This window comes from Vitis riparia, chromosome 18, assembly GCF_004353265.1.
Source record: "Vitis riparia cultivar Riparia Gloire de Montpellier isolate 1030 chromosome 18, EGFV_Vit.rip_1.0, whole genome shotgun sequence".
NCBI classification, from domain to species: domain Eukaryota; kingdom Viridiplantae; phylum Streptophyta; class Magnoliopsida; order Vitales; family Vitaceae; genus Vitis; species Vitis riparia.
In genome coordinates, this window is record NC_048448.1 from 26,061,977 (window position 1) to 26,082,752 (window position 20,776).

General features: G+C 34.4%; 1 protein-coding gene across 2 annotated transcripts; it reads left to right on the top strand.

The window, feature by feature from the left end:
* Positions 1 to 12,877: 12,877 nt before the first annotated feature.
* On the top strand, positions 12,878 to 19,516 carry LOC117907456 (laccase-15-like). Of its 2 annotated transcripts, XM_034821001.1 has the most exons (8): positions 12,878 to 12,937; positions 13,050 to 13,289; positions 13,404 to 13,555; positions 17,301 to 17,545; positions 17,757 to 17,879; positions 18,032 to 18,659; positions 18,733 to 19,094; positions 19,197 to 19,516. In XM_034821001.1, exons 2-8 carry the CDS (start codon positions 13,176 to 13,178, stop codon positions 19,325 to 19,327), a joined length of 1,755 nt encoding a protein of 584 aa, XP_034676892.1. In that variant the 5' UTR covers positions 12,878 to 12,937; positions 13,050 to 13,175; the 3' UTR covers positions 19,328 to 19,516. The 2 variants fall into 2 exon arrangements, with proteins under 2 accessions (XP_034676892.1, XP_034676893.1); XM_034821002.1 differs by lacking the exon at positions 12,878 to 12,937 and having other exon boundaries at positions 13,225 to 13,289; positions 13,436 to 13,555.
* The last annotated feature ends 1,260 nt before the right edge of the window (positions 19,517 to 20,776 follow it).

Below are 20,776 nucleotides of genomic sequence, written 5' to 3' on the forward strand. Positions count from 1 at the left end.
AGAAAAGAAAAAGAAAAATTTAGGATTTCTTATTATGAATTTTCTTTTAAAAAATTACAACTCGTTGAAATTTAAATAAACATAATAAAAGAAAATAAAGACTAATTTACCCTTACTTCTGAAAAGAAAGAAAATAATTATAATATATTAACTATATATATAAATATGTAGTAACTAAATATGCAATTTTAATATAATAACTAAATATATTAATAACTTCTAACATCCCTCTACAAACTCACGATGTGATTGCGAAAAACATTAAGAGTTTGCTAACCAAAAATCAAAAATGTGAAAATGGATGTGACTTGGTAAACAACCTTGCAATCATATTGTTGTGAAAATTTCTTAACAACCAATTGAGTTTTGTATCGCTTAATTGAAGTACCAAATACCAGGTATCGATCTTATGCAAACAAAAAGTTTCTTAGTCATAGCTTGCTATAAAAGAGGATTAAGAACAACTTCTAGGAGTAGTTGTAGGATGAGGAGAAAGAGAGAAAGGAAAAGAGACAAAAGAAGACACGAAACCATATAAGAAAGAGAAATATAAGAAGAAGAAGAGAGAAACAAAATTTGAATTCATATCCAATAGATAGAGCCAGACAAAATTTGGATTCATATCCAATAAATAAAAATAAGCAAAATTTGGATTCATTCCAACAAATAGAGACAAACATAATTTAGATTCATATCCAACAAATAAAGAGAGAGAAGAGACATAGGAGATAATGAAGCAAAAGATAAAAAATCAGGAGGCACATGGTGAGAAACACTAGAGTCTAAGACCCATGTGGAGAAAGACATACTTGAAGAAGTACTAATAGATTGAAGACAATCATCTCATTCATTAGTTATGATAAACAACAAATAACTACCAAACAAAAGAAAACTGATATGAACCAAATAAAATGAATATGAAATCAAATATGAGGATTGAATAGGAAAAACCAATGCGATCGCCCATTGATATATCCCATGATTAGACACGATGAAAAAGAATCCCATGATCAAACGGTATAATTCGGTGTATGCAATGTATGATAGTTTGATCCACAAAAGTAGTGTATGATATTAAACTCTCTTCCATGAAATTATAAATCAAAAATCCCATTAAAGATCAATTTTGCTATGATATTATTTTGAAATCCAAAAAAGATTCAAGGAGTAAAAATAGAGAAAAAAAGAAAAAAAGAAAATATAGGATTTCTCATTATGAATTCTTTTTTAAAAAAAGGTACAACATCATTCGAATTTAAAGGAACCTAATAAAATGAAACAAAATCTAATTTACTCTTACTTCTAAAAAGAAAGAAAATAATTCTAATATAATAACTAAATAAATAAGAGATATAGTAACTAAATATATAAATATATAGTAACTAAATATATGATTCTAATATAATAACTAAATATATTAATAACTTTTAACAATTAGATCTATTTTTTAATTCCAAATTATTTTTAAAAATTGCTAAAATTATTAATAAATTCAATACAAAATGTTGTTTGATTTAAAGTTCATTTCTTTAGTGAGAAAAATTATAAAAATATAATTATGTGTAGAATAATAATAATAAAATCATTATAAACGAATTTTTATTCATACATTTTTTTGTATTAATTGAATCAATATCTGAGTTTCAAATTATTTTTAAAAATTACTAAACTTGTTAAGGAACCAATACATTAGGTCTTGCTTGATCTAGAGTTTATTTATCTAGTGGAAAAATAAAAAGTAAAAAAAAATCAACACTAGAGTTTATTTCTCTATTGAAAAAATAAGAGAAATATGGTTATATATAAAATGGAAACAAGAAGGTCATTTTTAGACCATTTTTTATCCATAAATTGCTGATATTAATTGGTTTACTATATGAGTCTTAAATTATTTTTAACACTAATTAATGCATCCAATACATTAAATCTTACTTAATTAGGATTTTATTTGTCTGATAAAAAAAAAAACAAAATGATTCTATGTAAAAGAGAAACAATAGAGCAATTTTAGTTCAATATTTATCCATAAGTTTTTGGTATTAATAAGATTACTATGTGATTTTGAAATTATTTTTAAAAATTGTTAGACTTGTTGATGAATGCAATGTATCAAGTCTTACATGATTTGGAATTTATTTGTCAAGTAAAAAAAATAAAAAATATATGGTTTTATGTAGAAGAGAAATAATGTACTTATTCTTAACCAATTTTTACCTATAAATTTTTGGTATTAAATGGTTCACTATTAGATTTTCAAATTATTTTTAAAAATTTTAGACCCATTAATGAATCCAATGCATTATTTTAATATTATTGAGTTCTATGACTTTTAATACTAGTTATAATTGGTTTTTGAGTTTCAAATAATTTTTAAAAACTAATAAATTTTGTATATCAAGTATAATTTGATTTGAAATTTATTTGTCTAATAAAAATTTTTAGACAACTTAAAGGAAATTCATAAAACACATGCAATTCAAAGAAATGTCCTATTTGAAAATTTTTAATTTTTGTATTGGGTGATAAAAAGAGAATGAGAGCATAAAGATATCATATTCTACTTTATTTATGGTTTTATTTTTTATTTTCATTTCTATATGTTTTTCTTTTGTTTTTAAATACTAGTGCAAACATCTTCTACTTGTCTTCTAAAAGATATTCTCCATTTTACTTTGTTCTTAAAAATAGTTTTCAAATAACGATGGTTATATGGTGCTATGAATTAAAAAAAAAAAAAAAAACGGAAAACCATAAGTTCCTAGTTCTTCTTAAGTCTTCAATTATAAGTTCAAGTCTCTATTTGCAATGATCTTCAATTTGAGTTATTTGAACTTTCTTTAAAATTTTCAAGAAAACCCAAAACAATCAACTTGATTTGAACAGTTAATAACTTTAACTTTGTTTTCTTATCATCAAAATTTGATTAGGAGAATCATTAGGCTAATTGCTAACATAATCAATTTCTTCTTTCTTTAACAATTTTGATGGAGAGGATGGAAGAGAAAGAGATCAAGAGGAATTCATTCCTTATGTCTATGTAATTCCCTTTCTTAGAAATATTGATGGAGAATAGAAAAACAAGAAGTAAAAAAAAATTGATTTTCTATAATTCCGATAAAGATGATGAAAAAAATAAGAGATCAAAAGCAATTAATTCCTTATTCTTTATAATCCCTCCCCTTTACATTTCCAATGGAGAAAGTGGGAATTTTTTTTTGGAAGGAAATAATTCCTTATCACCCTACAATTCCCCCTTTTTCGACAATTCTAATGGAGAGGATGGAAAACAAGAGATTAAAAGAAATAATTTTTTCATCTCTCTATAATTCCCATTGTTGATGATTTTCTTGAAATACTCATGAGGAATGATGGGATAAAAGACAACATATTAAGCCAAGCCCTCATCTATCCAAGTCCATATTGAAGATTCCTCTAAAGATGGTTGAAGAAGATAGGCATCTTCATTGATCTTATTCATAAATCATGAAGATACTTCATCTTTGAAGAATCTGTTTATAAATTATAAAAAATAATCCATCATTTTAGAAGATAAATTGTCATTGAAGATTTCCTTTCAAGACTTATGAAGAAGGTGGACATTATATTCATAAATTAAGAAGATAGTGTACTTTTGAAGACCTTTTCCATAAAGGAGATCTTAGTCATATATCACAAGGATAAGTTACTCTAAAGGATTGCATTTATAAATCATGAAAATAATTCAACTTCAAAGGTTCTCTCAAAAAACCAACATAAAAATGTATAAATGCATTAAGTCAAAGGATTTCATTGAAAATATTTACTTATCTCCAAGTTGTTTGTCAAGAGATTTAAGAATTTAATCTTAAATAAAATTAATTAAGCCTAAAAACAAATAAACATAAAACAAAACAAAACAAGAATATAGTACTTATTGGATTAATTAAAGCAGCCGAGGTGTGAAAAAATATTGTCCTTAAACTACATCTGTCCTCTTTAAGGTATCAACCTTGGTGTAGTAAGGAATTGGTGTTCGACTTCTAGGTTCCAATCGCCACGAACCTTGTCTCATGTACACTCCATTGGCAAGGTACACTACAACTCAAAACAGTTATGTGATTAGAATAAAATAAAAAATAATTTTAAAATTCACTTTGTAAAAATCAAACTTTAAACAAAATGGAGATTTAGGGGGGCCGGTTATGTGCGAGGATGTGCATTAAGTTTTCCATATCAAGCCATTTGAAATCGCACTCAAATGGACACATGAGGCTCTCGCTTCTCTCTCCACAAACTCAAGATGTAAAGAAGTGAGCAACGATATAAAAAAAAAGTTTCATTGGCTTCTTGATGTGAGATTGACACCTCTTCTCCACTTAAATTCACACACTCACATACTCTTCCAATGCAAGTATCTTCCAAAAACATCACAAAAAGAAACTTTTTGGCCATTTCAATTTTCAATTGTCATTTGCTTATTTTCTTTCAAATAAAAAGAATTTCTATTAAATTGGAATCCTACTATAAAAAAATTGGTAGGAATTTAAAAAAATTAAAACATTTTTTTGCAAATTGTCAAAGGTAAATTTCTTTTTGTTGAAATTCTAATTTCTATAAAAAAAAAACTTCATAGTTTTTTTAGAAACTTTGATAAGTTTTTTTCTTCTCTAACTTAATTGCCAAGAAAATCCAAATGATGTATGGTAACTTTAAGAAGAAAAATGATAAAAAATATTCAAATTTTACTCACTTTTACACATTGATAGGTCCCGAACTCAGAGTATAAGTCTAAGATACTTTGTTTTCTCTTCGGGTGAGAAACGAACCACAATTTGATTGCAAAGAAAAATATCTACCTTTAACGAAAACATTGGCTGCTTTAAATAAGTAAGGCCACGTACAAACGAACCGAAATAAAATGGAAACTAACAGCTAACAAATGGAACCCAATACACTTAAAATAGAACATAACAAACGGAAATAAAATGACGGAAAACCCTCACTGCAGATAACCCATTTTCTTCTGCACGTAGGACTTTCAACTGCCACAACCCAGTCCAAGTCCAACGGTCCTTCATGTTCCCACTCATCCCAAATATTTGGGATTTGGTTTATGGCCCCTCTTAGATCGTCGTGGCCTATCAATACCCTCCCCATTAAGTGGACGCTTGTCCCCAAGGTCCATAGGAGGAAAACGTTCTAGCAAAGACTGGTTAGTCTCCCATGTGGCGTCCTCGACTGGTAGATGCTTCCACTGGATCAGATTTTCTTCTTCAAATTTATTCCCCCGTTTGACCCAGCGAGTGTCCAGTATAGGATTAACTGGCGGTAGCTCCTGTGAAGGTTCTGTAAGTTCTCCCAAGAAATTTTTTAAGAGTGACACGTGGAAGACAGGATGAATGCGGGCTCCTTCCGGCAGTTGAAGTTTGTATGCGACGACCCCAATCTTTTGTATCACTGGATATGGTCCATAGAAGCGATTAGCTAGCTTCTGGTGGGCTCGTTTGAAGGTTGTCTGTTGTCTGTAGGGGTGCAATTTAAGAAACACCAGATCACCAACTTCGAAGGAAACATCTCGACGTTTTTGATCCGCAATCTGCTTCATGCGATTAATGGAAGTCTCCAAATTAATTTTGAGTTGACGCAACAGTTCATCTCTAGCCTCTAGACTTTGATCTACTTCATGCACCAAAGACATCCCATTATGGTAAATGAGAATTTGAGGAGGTAGACGTCCATATAGTGCTTGAAAAGGGGTCATTCCTGTGGACGCATGATACATTGTATTGTACCAGAGCTCAGCCCACGGAAGGTAGTTGCTCCATTTGCGTGGCCACTGATGAACCATACTCCGGAGGTATTGCTCAACACAGTGATTGACAACTTCTGTTTGTCCATCCGTCTGTGGATGGTAGGCGGAGCTAAGTTGTAGCTTGGTTCCCGACATTTGAAAGAACTCATGCCAGAATTTGCTGATAAAGATGGGGTCCTGATCGCTGATGATAGACTTGGGTAGTCCATGCAATTTAATAACTCCTTCTACAAACCTTTCAACCACAATTTTAGCAGTAAAAGGATGAGTTAAGGCTAGAAAATGTGCAGATTTACTCAAACGGTCGACAACTACTAAGATCGTGTCCTTCCCGTGGGATGTCGGTAGTCCTTCAATGAAGTTTAAGGTGATGTCGTCCCACACTTGACATGGAATGGTTAACGGTTGCAGGAGCCCAGCTGGAGGCATTGTTTCAGACTTAACCTTCTGGCAAGTTTCACATTTCCGGATATACTCTTGCACCGCTTGGTACATTTTTGGCCAGTAGAATTGTTGGGCCAATTTCTTGAATGTCCGCAAGACCCCAGAATGTCCTATTTTTGTATCGTGCATTTCATGGAGTAGTTTCGTCCGTAAGGCAGCATGAGAAGGAATGACGACTCTCCCTTTAAAGAAGAGCAGCCCATTATGCCATGCATACGACCCTTCTAGTTGAGCATTAGCCAGTCGAGTTAGAGATTGGACGTAAGAGTCTCCTTCATAAGCTTTTTTAATCTCATCCCATACGGTCACCACTGGCACATGAAGATGGAGACGAACTGGACTACCAGACTTGCGTGAGAGGGCATCCGCTGCTGAATTCTCGCGGCCTGGGCGATAAATAATCTCATAGTCATAGCCCATTAGCTTGACTACCCATTTCTGCTGTTCTGGCGTAGATACACGCTGCTCTAAGAAATATTTCAAGCTACGCTGGTCGGTGAGAATGAAGAATTTTTTTCCCAGTAGATAAGGACGCCATAGGCGTATGACCTCCACAATTGCAAGCATTTCCTTGGCGTAGGTTGACCAAGATTTTTTTGTAACCCCCAATGCTCGACTCATAAACGCTATAGGCCTGCCTTGCTGTGATAAAACTGCGCCAATCCCTTCCCCAGATGCATCAGTTTCAAGCGTGAATGAGTCATTGAAATTAGGCATAGCTAACGTTGGAGTGGTTGTCATTGCTTGTTTGAGAGCCAGAAAGGCTGCTTCGGCTTCATCATTCCAACCAAACTTTCCCTTTTTGAGCAGGTTGGTCAGGGGTCGCGCTATGATGCCGTAGTTTTGAACAAACTTCCTGTAAAACCCTGTTAAGCCTAAAAAACCACGTAACTCAGAAATATTAGTGGGGTGTGGCCATGCGACCATGGCTGCAATTTTACTGTTATCAACCTTCACTCCTTGATGTGTGACAATGTGCCCCAAGTACTCCAGTTCCTGTTGGCCAAACACGCATTTGCTTGCCTTGGCAAAAAATTGGTGTTGTCGCAAGGTCTCCAATGTTTGTCTAACATGCACCATATGCTCATCCCAAGTGGGACTATACACCAAAATATCATCAAAAAAGACCAAAATGAATTTTCGAAGGTAGGGTCGAAATATTGAGTTCATGATGGCCTGAAATGTCGAGGGTGCGTTACAAAGGCCAAAAGGCATTACGAGATATTCGTAATGGCCGTTATGAGTACGGAAAGCAGTTTTAATAACATCGGAAGGATTTACTCTTACTTGATGATAGCCGGCCCTCAGATCAAATTTGGTGAAGTAAGTGGTGCCATATAATTCTTCCAACATATCATCCACTGTCGGAATGGGAAAACGATCCTTGATGGTGGCGACGTTAAGTGTACGGTAGTTTGTACAAAATCGCCAACTGCCATTTTTTTTCTTCACTAGTAGTACCGGTGATGAGAAAGGACTGGTGCTCGGACGAATGAGCCCCGAATATAACATTTCTTGGACTTGTTTCTCGATTTCTGCTTTCTGAAAGTGGGCATACCTGTACGGCCGGACGTTAATTGGCTCGGTTCCCTCCTTTAGCGTAATACAATGATCCACTTCACGTGCAGGTGGTAAACTTGAGGGCTCCTGGAACACGTCCTCATACTCTTTCAACAACCTCTGCATACCTTGCTGGTTAACTTTAGTTGGTGCATCAGCTGGTGCGGTTTCCATGGTTGGTTGGAAACACACAACAAATAGCGCATGTCCTTGGAGAAACTCCTTCAATATTTTTTCTGGTGAAGCGGCCTGAATGGTTTGCACGTCCACTCCTTGCAGCCTTCGGTCTTGATTTTCCCAAATAAAATCCATGGTCAACTGTTTCCAGTTACAAACCACAGATCCCAGCATTTCAAGCCATTGAACGCCGAGGACAAGATTAAGACATGATAAGGACAGAGAGAAAAGGGTGAGGTAGAATTTGGTACCTTGTAATTCTACCCGTACCTTATCGTAACGCCCCTGACACGTTAGTCTTTCTCCGTTGGCCACCCGGACAGGGAATGTCTCCGTAGGTATGACTGACAACTTGAGCATGTTTGCCAAACGGTTGTTGATGAAGTTGTGTGTCGATCCGCTGTCAATCAAAACCATTACTTCATGGGGACCCATTTTCGCTGTTACCCGCATGGTTTTCGGTGCTGTCCATCCTGTTAGTGCGTGCAAGGTGATCTCTGGTTTAGGTTCATGTTCCTGCACCTCTGCTGCCTCTCCACCGTGGTCATCTTCCAATGTTTGTTGATTAGTACCATCCCCACAATACACGTTACCTGCATGCCCCTCCAAGAGTAAGAGCTGTGGTTTTTGACATCTATGGCCTGTTGTAAAACGTTCATTGCAGTTGAAACAGAGACCTTGTGCTCTCTTCCTCTGCATTTCTTCCCAAGACAAACACTTAATGGGTTTCGCAGGTATAGTAGGAGCTACACGAGTGGCTTGTGGAAGAGCTATTGGATCTCTCACAGGTGGTAACCGCATGAACCTTCTTTGCCGTGCGAGTTGATCGTCCCTCATTCGTGCCAAGTTAATGACCTCTTTGAGCGACTGTGGCTTAAACATTCGGATCCCATCCGCTATTTCAGCCTTCAAGCCACCCATGAATGTCCCCACCAATGCTTTCTGAGTCCATCCTTAGACCCTGTTGCCGAGCTTTTCAAACTCGTGCTGGTAGTCCCTCAAAGTTCCCAGTTGCTTGATCCTTGAGAGAGCTTCATCAAAGTCTTCGCATCCTGATGGTCCGAAGCGAGCCCATAATTCCTCTTCGAATTTCCCCCACGAAATCACGTGTCCTTCTTCCTTTAACGTCCTGCGAAGCCACTGCCACCATTGGCTGGCCTCCCCTTCAAGGTGGTAAGCAGCCATGGAAACCTTTTGGTTTTCTGCAGTGCTCTGGTAGTCAAAGAATTGTTCTACCCGATTGAACCATTCCGTTGGATCGTCTCCAGAGAAGCGTGGAAATTCTAGCTTGGATGATTTGGACGAGACGATCTGCCGACCTCCATTTTGGTTTTCTCGGTGGTAATTGCCCTAATTTGAGGACTCCGGATTAGCAAGCAACACGTTCGAAAGTCGATTGAGAGCTTCCTCCAGATGGTGGAGTTTGTCGATCATACCCAACTCCATTCGCTGTAGTTCTTCCTGAACTACACCGAGTCCAGTCTCCAAGTGCTCAATTCGCTCCTTATTGGTTCCCATAAGAAATGCTCTGATACCAATGATAGGTCCCAAACTCAGAGTATAAGTCTAAGATACTTTGTTTTCTCTTCGGGTGAGAAACGAACCACAATTTGATTGCAAAGAAAAATACCTACCTTTAACGAAAGCATTGGCTGCTTTAAATAAGCAAGGCCACGTACAAACGAACCGAAATAAAAGGGAAACTAACAACTAACAAATGGAACCCAATACACTTAAAACAAAACATAACAAACGGAAATAAAATGACGGAAAACCCTCAATGCAGATAACCCATTTTCTTCTGCACGTAGGACTTTCAACTGCCACAACCCAGTCCAAGTCCAACGGTCCTTCATGTTCCTACTCATCCCAAATATTTGGGATTTGGTTTATGGTCCCTCTCAGATCGTCGTGGCCTATCACACATTCAAACATGTGTATGTGAACAAATTTTGAAAGAGCATTTGTGGAGTGATAGCAAAATTCAACCACTTAGTGACCACAACGTGTAATAGTTACAAAATGATGTGTGCCCACTGATGACCAAATTAAAAATTCACTACATGTCATAAAACATCTAATAAATTAACACGTGGCAAAAGAAAATTGTCAATTGATAATAACTCCATCAAATCAAATTATGACATGTGTTACATAGGTCTTAAATAAAAGGAAGAAAAGTTATCTTTAAATTTAAATAAAGAAATATTTTTTTTTTTGTAGTTAAGCTATAATTATAAAAAAAATATATATATAAAAATGATGAATTTGATAATTAGAAAGGGAATTATCTAGTCTTCTTAAGAATACATTAAAAATTATCCAAATATGTTTTTTTTTTCTCTAAATTTTCTAAATATTAATTTTAAATAGAGGATAATATTTTAAGGGCTAAGACTACTAAGATATGCCTCAAAATCTCCTTAAATATTTACTTTAATTAAAAAATAGCATTTATAAGGGATAGAAAAACCATTCAAATATGTATACTTTGATCTTCTTAACTTTCAAAATCACAATTAACAGACATGAGAATAATTTCATACTTAAAAAGAGTGGGAGAAAACTTGATTTAATGATTTAAGAATAAGTTTGACACATCCTTAATATGAGATTAAGCATTTATATTGAGATTAAACATTTTTCATGTCCTCGATGAACATATAGGCCAAAGTCTAAGTTTAGGTTCAAGTCTAAATTGAGTCAAATTGCTTCTCAGAAAATCCAAAGACTAGATAGGGATTATATTCCATTCCTCAAAATTAATCGAATTTCAATTTGATAACATATTTACAAGAGGATAAAAGAAATGTCAGAAATATCTTTATAAATGTTTTCAAGCATAAAGAAACAAATTATGAAATTAAGATTGACATACCAGATGTAAGACAAAATGAGATTGTTTTAGAGATTATGTATCCTCCACTTTACGTTTCTATATGGCAAAGTCTATTAGATCTGGTTATATAAACCGCCTTCAAATTCATATATCTTTACTCATTGATGACTTCATGTTTTTTATTCCCTATATGACATGTGACAATAAAACTTATATTAGTGAATTTGAATGATATTTTGGACTTTATCTTATAGCACACCACGTGACAACAAAGCTTCCTTACAAATTTGAATGATAGCTTACACCAAGATTTTTGGGACCATTGAGGAAAATACTTAAGGTTGGGCCTTTCAAAAGTGTAATTTAAAGATAAAATGGTATAGAAGATTTACAACACATACATAATTCAATCATGAAAGGAATTTTGGCTAATAATAATTGGTTATTCTCTAATAAAGTGGAATTCATAGAAATGCCCTTGTCCATGAACAATGAGTTTTCATGGCATATTAGAAAGTTATGAAAAAATAAAGATTTAAAGATATGATAAATGCTTGACCCATTTTTGTTATTTTTAATTTTTAAGTTTAAATTTAAAATTTAACACATGTAATTTACACAAGTTTGTAGATAAATAACATTGTCCATCCCAATAAGACAAATCGTCCATCCCAATAAGACATGTGTTGTGGTAAAGATGTGTTATGAAGGGATAGATAGATCACTAGCTTAATAAAAGTTGAACTAAGATAGAAATTTTATGTGATATCTTGTATTGGATAAGGAAAAAAGTTCCTGACATTATATAAGTATAAGTTCCTCTGAATTCTATAGATTTGTTTTAAAGCTATAAGGGTTCCTTTGGACCCATAACGACTACACAATTGAATATGGATCGTTACAAATGGTATTAGAATTGATATTTGATCTTGGTGTGAGGTTTGTTTGACCTCCATGATGGGTGTTTGTCTATTTAGTCTTGTAATCATATGAGACACAACGAAGACATTATGTCTACATGAGGGTTGCTTGTGATATTCAATATCGGATAAGGGAGAAAGTTCTTGACACTATATAAGTATGAGTCCCTCTTAATTATATAAATGTGTTTTAAAGTTGTAACGGTCTCTTTGGGCCTAAAGCGGATCCTATGAGACACAATGAAAACGTTGTATTTACATAAAATGGTGTTTGTGATATCCCACATTAGATAAAAAAAAAAATTTCCTATCCCTACACTATATAAATATGAGTCCTTATAACCTTATAAATGTGTTTTAACGCCTCACCCCAAAGTAGATAACATTTACATGATTAAAAATGAGTCATTATATTTTATATATTTACTTAATTTTCTATTAATGGCTTTAATTAATTTTTATTTATTTATTTATTTTATTTCAACAAACCAAACACAACCCTTTCTTTTGTATCTTGTGGTGTATTATTTTTTTCCAGGATAAGGTTGTTGGATCTCAATGAGATCTGACGTGTGTTTTGGCAGAAAACACACAGACAAAGTTTCGTGTTTGGATAAATATAAGCTTATATTGTAGAGGAGTGAGGTCCCATTTATCCTATACAATTGGATTAATTAATACAAGATTACAGCTGGTTCCACTTTTTGTTGCCACATTATTTGACAACAAATAGTTTGTGAAAAGGAACACATTTGAAAACTCAAGCCATAAATTTAATTCATAATAATAAAAATTTTATTTTACAAAATAAGTATATAAAAAAATTAATAAAAAAATAAATTTAATATACATGGGTATGTATATTCCATAGGAAGGGATCACTTATTCAATACCGTCTTTAATTAAATATAAAATATGATAAATAATAAGATAATTTATTTTACCTCGCACCAATCAATGATAAGAGAGAATATCTCTAATCATATTTTATATTATATTTCTTAACCAAATTCTATCTTTAAGCATTTTGCTCTTTTTGTTGTTTATTAAAATATTAATAATAATAATTTTTTTAAAAAAGGAAAGCAACTCGCCCTGAATAGTCTAAAAGGTGGGAGTTCCCTTATCTTGATAGCAGGCAACAAACAATTAACAAAAATGGATGGCCCTGTGTGAGGGCGCTGAGCAACCTCCATAATTTTTCCGGTCATCTCCCAATTATTTATTACCGATCATATAATACCTCTCTTTGTTATATGATTTTGATTTCATTTCCCAATTATAAAATGTTCAACATTTTTGTTTTTTCTTTCCCCAGCATGTGTAGCCTCTGGCATTCATTTCGATCCGCCAGCTCTTAGGTCAACTTTGGATGGCATCATGATTGGTATTGTTCTCACCGAAGAGTGTGTTCATGGTCTGGGACAAGTGAGAAGAGAAAGAAATGGCGATGGAGAAGATGGAAGTGATGTTAAGGTTTTTAGGGTTGCTGTTGCTGTTGCTGAATGAGCTGCTATACTGCATGGCAGAAGGCAACATAAATTACTATGACTTTCTTGTAAGTACTGCTCATCTTGCTGCTCATGGCCTAAACCGCTCAGTTATTATCTTCTTCTTCTTTTTTATTATTTTTCCTTTCTTTAATTTTCATTTATGGGGTTGCTGATTTTAGCTACAAGACTCTAACTTTACGAGGCTGTGTAGCACAAAGAGCCTGTTGACTGTAAATGGAAGTTTTCCTGGGCCGGTGCTTCGTGCCTACAGAGGTGACACGGTGTATGTGAATGTCCACAATCAAGGAGAGTATAATATAACCATTCATTGGTAATCTCTCTCTCTCACTCTCTAGCTTCTTCTTTTTTTTTTTTTTTGCACAATGGTTATATGTTGCTATTAGACCACCAAGAACTACATCTTGGAAACATAGGATTGTCAACACAACAGTATAGTATTGTGATCATTAATACAAATTTGTAGTCTCCTTATGGTATCATAGCTTTGAAGCTGTCCTCCCTTGCTTAACCCATCAATGGCTGAGGGAACTACGGTAGATAGTGTCCAAAGGTTGCTGCTATTATTACAATCACTCAAGTTACCCAAGGAGTGAATTTGGTCTCAACGTGGCTGCATACCCCTCAAACTGACATCCTCATACTTCCCTAGTGGCATACTCAAATTTTCTAATTGCTTCGAGGAGATGATCTAATAGGTTCATTGTTGAAAGAACCTCTTCTTGTTTTTCTGTTGTTGATGATAAAGACCTCATCATATACGCACTTAAGGGGCTTGGATCTGATTCCAAGAACACCGTGGTTGTAATTAGAGCTTGTGAAAATCTAACAACATTTGAGAAGCTTCATGAGAAACAAGTTGAGTATGAAATGTTTCTCAAGCATTCATATTCCCAAAGTAAAGTACCCTTCACTATCAATTTCTTCCTCCAACTCAACTCAAATAGTCCTTGCAAGTTGCAACAACCATAATAATAAAAATGGCCAAAAAGGTCCCACTAATTCACACGGGCTTATTGGTCCAAGAATTATAAAACATGGGCTTCCATCAAGCCTGAAATCTTCTTCCATCATGTGCCAATTCTATGACAAGTGGGGCCATACTACAAAGAAATGCCCCAAAATCTGTCCACAATATATTTGCAACTATACTATTGCTATAGGAACATCTACTTCAAAACGATTGGTAGACCTCATTGCTTTAGATCATATGACCAATGATCCAAAGAACATGAAACTATACTAAAGAGAGTCAATTGTACTCATTATCCTATTAATAACGAGTTAAGATTTAGGTCTATGACTTACTATTTATTACATGCAGACTCCCTATAAACTAATGTTCATAATATAATGGAATCGTGCTATCAACCCATCAAAATTTCCTTTTTTAATTCTTGAGTTACAAATTCTCCTATTATGTGATCAATAAACATACTTTAACTGATCATAAAAAACATATATCAAAGGGAATATTCACCTTTAGTAGTTACAAATTTCATGATCACATCATGTCTTTTGAATATATAGCTCAAGAGGACACATTGTCTCAATTTTATGGGATATTAAGGTATCTCTATTGAGAATACCCGTTGCCACCAACTTTCATCAACAGTGACCGAATTCATAGGGAATATATATAAGTTAAAGCCTCTTATTAATTTCAACACAAACTTAATATTTTCTTAAAGTTGAGACTTATGCAATATGGTAGTTTGATGAATCATGACAACCTCGATAGCCTTTCGTCATGATTTACCGTAGGTCTTGTCTAATTTGTAACTGTGCACACTAATGCACTTACAGTGGGAACTCCATCATGACGGTAAAGACAAGTTGTCCTTCCAATTAAGAGAGCATTACGGTCTCTACTAGATTGTCCAAATTCCTGAACAAACTATGAACAACTTATCATCTTGCAAGGAATCCATGATTTGTATCTTCTATGTATCTCTTAATGCAGTCAAATCATATACAATGCATACAATGGATAGAAAAGTGGAAGTTCATGTTTAACTTTGTTACATCATGTCTTGCTTTCAAGGGCTTTATCCTAGTAATAAATCTTCCTATTATGTGATCAAATGACATACTCTAACTCACAAAGAAAATTTGTCAAATTCTATTAAAGGAATTACTACAACACCACAGATTTCATGATCACACATCCTTAATATTACTTAAAGGGACATACCATCTCAAAGTTCATAAGATATCATGGAAGAAAGCACTTGTTATTACATGCTTTTATCAATAGTGACCTAATCTATAGGAAATATATGATCATTTTAAAATCTCATTCATAAGTCAAAGTCACTACAAATTTAGGCATAAACTCAATATTCTCTTAAGTTTGAGATAATACAATATAATAGCTTGGTGAACTCATGAATACCTAATAACCTTACATCATGAATCACCATAAGTTTTGTCCAATGTATAACCATACATACTAATGCACTCACCATAAGAACCTTATTTCGAGAACTAAGTCCATACATCCCTTTAATTATGAGGTAGTGCTTTACATCCTTAAATGAATTACTTAAGTTCACAAACTGACCATGAACAAATTATCTATGTGCAAGAAACTCATGACTTGGATTTTCCGTATAACTTTTAATGCATCCAAGTCATGTACAACGCAAAATATGTTAGACAAGAATACTCATAAAATGTAATGCATGAAATAAGAATAGATAAAAATAAAATTGGAATATCATTAAATAGATAATAAATTCCAAATTTGTTATATCATATAATACTTTTAAGGGTTTTATCCGAACAATTTGTTGGCCAACCCTATGTTAATGACACTTAATAGGTGGCCACCAATGGGGTGTCAATGCTCAAGTCAACATCCACCATGGCATACTCGTGGCACTTCGTGGGTCACCAATGGTAGCATATCAAGGAGCCTATGCTTAGGGGAGTCACACAAGCTCTTTCCAAGGAGTGGTGCCTCATGCTTGAAGTTGTCGTGGTAGCCAGGCACCTGTGGCCAAGGATATTGTAGCAATCTATGTGGTGGATGTTATTTGAGCTTGAGCAATGGTGACAAAGCAAAATGGCCCTTTTTTACTAACCAAATTTGGGAATGCTTTTATGGATGCCAACGTACTTAGCATGGTGAGACAACCTATGCAAGTTTGCTCTTCAATTTGGGCCAATCTACCATTGGCCTATACATTGTAGGCTAAGCCCTGCAATGTTGATTAATTATAAAAGAGGCATGAGCGATTCAGGGTAAAACCCTAATCAGCAACACATGTTCTCCTGTATCTTTTCCATGGCTTCCCATATGATCTCTCTCTCTCTCTCTCTCTCTCTCTCTCTCTCCCTCCCTCTTTCTCTCTCTAATAAAAAAAGTAAAGATGCTAGGATAGCCTCTCACATGGGCAGAAATTGCTTTTAAAACGGATTACATCAAATTTTAGATTCTGTATCGAGATCCAAATAGTATTTAAAAGAAAATGCATAAAACCATTTGAGGAGAAATCATTATTAATTGCTTTATTCACAAGGTTTATAGCTCATGCAAATCACATATCCAAAGTAGATAATTGCTCTAATGGCGATAGCAACAACACTTCACTTATGTGTGACTAGGTTTCAAGAATGATCCATAGAATGAACAGACTCTTATACTACTTTAAGGGATCATTGGTAAAAAATTTTGAAAAAAACCAGCAGAAAAATAATCACAAAATGTGCCCCAGTTTAAATCAATAAAATGCAAGAATCCCTTAGGTTAAGAGTTTTTGTGTATGGCCTATATCGGATCCCCTACACACTAAATTCAGTATATATGTGAATCATAGGCCATATCTTATGGCTTACTAATTATCATCTACGTCATTCAAAACTAAGTTATGATCCAATGATGGAATGCTGCTTCCGATCTATTGATCAACTTTTTTGTGGCACAATTTCTATGTCATATTTGATTAAAATCCAATTAATTTGCTCATAAATCATGACCTCATTAAGACTCTTTTTTTTTTCTATAGAAAAATGAAGAAAATTATATATGAGCTCAAGATCATGCATGTTTACAGGCATGGAGTGAAGCAACCAAGAAATCCATGGTCAGATGGTCCAGAGTACATCACACAGTGCCCAATCCAACCAGGGTCAAACTTCACTTACGAAATCATATTTTCCACAGAAGAAGGAACTCTGTGGTGGCATGCTCATAGTGATTGGTCACGTGCCACCATCCATGGTGCCATTATTGTTTTACCCAGAAAAGGAACTTCCTACCCTTTCCCTGAACCTGATGAAGAAGAAACAATAATATTTTGTAAGCAACATTTATATATATAAGCAATATATATACATACATACATACATATATAGATGATCTATATATATGTAAATATATATATATATATATCAAAGAACTTAACCTTATCTTCATGTTTTTTGTTTCAATTTCTGAAATAGTTTCTTTTACAGTTTTAGATCTCTTTTCACTTATCATAACGTTTGTTTTCCCTTCAATGTACTTGTAGCATCATGGTTCAAGGGGGATGTTATGAAGATGTACAATGAGGCTGTAGTAACAGGAGTACCAAAACTATCAGATGCTTTTACCATCAATGGTCAACCGGGAGATCTATATCCATGCTCTAATGGTATGTACTTAGAACAAAAGCATCAAATTTCTACCATTTCAAGTATCAAATAACCCTGAACATATATTTGAGCAAGAGTCAAAAGGCTCTATGATTTAAGTAGTATAGAATCTGGATTTCATCAACTTGTTTATGTTGATTTCATGTCACAGAAACCACATATCGTCTGCTGGTTCAATATGGCAAGACCTATCTTCTCCGCATTGTCAATGCCATCCTAAATGAAGAGCTCTTCTTCTCAGTAGCAGAACATAACCTAACAATTGTGGGAACTGATGGGGCATATATCAAACCTGTAATCACCAATTACATCATGATAATCCCAGGGCAAACCCTGGATGTCCTAGTAACTGCAAATCAGCCTCCTAGTAACTATTACATGGCTGCCAGGGCTTTTGTCAGTGGTACATTTTCCTTCCACAATGGCACCACCACAGGGATTTTCCAATACACCAACTGTTGTAGTCTTCCACTATCTATTCTCCAGTACACAAGCTGCTGTAGTCCTCCACTGTCACCTTCCTTTCCAAACCTTCCAAGTTACAAAGACAGCGCTGCTGCATTAACCTTCACAAAGCGCCTCAGGAGCTTGGCGAATCAAGATTACCCCGTGAATGTTCCACAAAACATCAATACCCAAATCATTATGACAGTTTCTTTAAATTTATTGCCTACTCCTGAAGCCTCATGTGCAAGGGTAGTTGGAAATAGGTGTTCTGGAGGCTTGAACAACATAAGTTGGGTCATGCCATCTACTGCTATACTGCAAACCTATTACAGGTATTCTCACTTTTTCCACTTCTAACAATTTGATTAATATGCTCTAGAAACAACTTAACAAATTTTCATATAGGCAAATGGAGCAGAATATTTTCACCTATGATTTTCCCGACCAACCTCCATTGTCTTATAACTACACAGGAGAGAATTTGCCCTCTAGTTTATTAGTAGCAAGCCAAGGAACTAAGGCAAAGGTGGTAAATTATAATGAAACAGTGGAGATAGTGTTCCAAGGGACTAATGCAGGGGGCAGAGCAGAGAATCATCCCATGCATCTTCACGGTTACAATTTTTATTTGGTAGGTATAGGGTCAGGGAATTTCAACAATGAGACTGACCCCAAGAACTACAACTTGAATGATCCACCCTATGTTAACACCATTGGGGTTCCCAAGAATGGATGGGCTGCCATCAGATTCAGAGCAGAGAATCCTGGTATGTCCTTCTATTTAATAAAATGCTCATGCCTTGGGCTTTTCTTGTTTAGCCTAATCCGTATAATAAAGCAAGTGAGACCAACTTGGGTAATTTTTTCAGGGGTATGGTTTATGCACTGTCATCTAGAAAAGCATGCAACTTGGGGTATGGACATGGTTCTTATAGTAAATAATGGAAGCACTGCCGCAACCAGCATTCGCCCACCGCCTGCTTACATGCCTGATTGTTAAGTTTAAGTGGCTAGTTGGCTCCGATTCCAACTTTCCACCTTCCATATGCTAACAGTAAGAGAATAATAAAAATCAATATGATTTGGTAACTGTTACTTTGCTATATATTTTGTTCATGTCTCTTCCAAATTAAGAGATCTCTATCAACAATAATGTTAATAAAATAATGTTGGGCTTTGTGCATGATCAGAAGTCATTGTGTGTTTACAGCTCCTAGAACCATTGAAAAAACTATGATCAATAAACTTGAATTTCTGAACAATAGTTGGGCTTTTGTGCATATTTAATTAGAAAGTTTTCCATATTTGTGGATCCTGGAACCAATTTTTGGTTGCAGGCACAGCTATAACAAACAGCTTGTGTACCTACAGTCATGTGTGGGCTTAATGAATACCTAAAATAGATAGTTTTCCATATTTGTGGATCCTGGAACCAATTTTTGGTTGCAGGCACAGCTATAACAAACAGCTTGTGTACCTACAGTCATGTGTGGGCTTAATGAATACCTAAAATAGATATTTATATATAACCTATGTCTAGTTACTATAGTATGGCCACTAGTTAAAAGCTTGTCTACTATGGCATGTAGGGTATTTAGGTTTCGATGTGTACTTGGCGCATTTCAACTTCTTTTGCATTTAGAGAAGGTCGTATGTATTATAATTCTGTAAGAGTTGTATTCAGCATTTTGGTGGGTTGCTGCATTATTAGGAATTTATTAATATTTTCTTCAGAAAGTGCTAGGGTTATAACTTGGATGGATTTGTTGGGTTGATGATTAACCCGAATCCCACCCAAATTAAGAAACAATCAACGAAACTTAATTTAACCCGATCTCTAACTTAAAGTGCTCAACTCAATCCCAACCCAACTTCATTTGTCTAAACTCGGGTTAATTGACCAAGTTAAACTTAGGTTGATTTGATGAAATTTGAATTCATTAGGTTAGACTTGGATTGGTCGGATTGATTAGGTTGTATGATTTAAAATTCATTTATAGTAGTTTTTAAAAAACTTATTTTTTCTATATATTTATACTAAAATTTAAATAGTAAATAAGACAAAACTTTGAGATAACAATAAAAAAGTAAAATAAACTTATATATTTTTTTTAAAAAAGAAAAAGTATATGATATAATTATAATTTGATTTTTTTTTAAATTTAAAAAAGAAAATGAATATTATTATATAAGATAATAAATATTATAAATACTATAAAAATATTAAATTGGGTTTAGATTAGGCTTAGGTTGTATGACCCTTAGTCCAAGCCTAACCCAAATTAAGCTTAGATTGAGAAAACTTAACTCAAACTCAATGCAAATATTGACAATGTTTGCCTTAACCCATCCAAACATCTTATTAAATTCGGATTAGATTGAGCCAACTTGCTTAAGTTACACCCCTAGTCAATGCACAATATTAGGAGAAACCACCCCTTATTATATC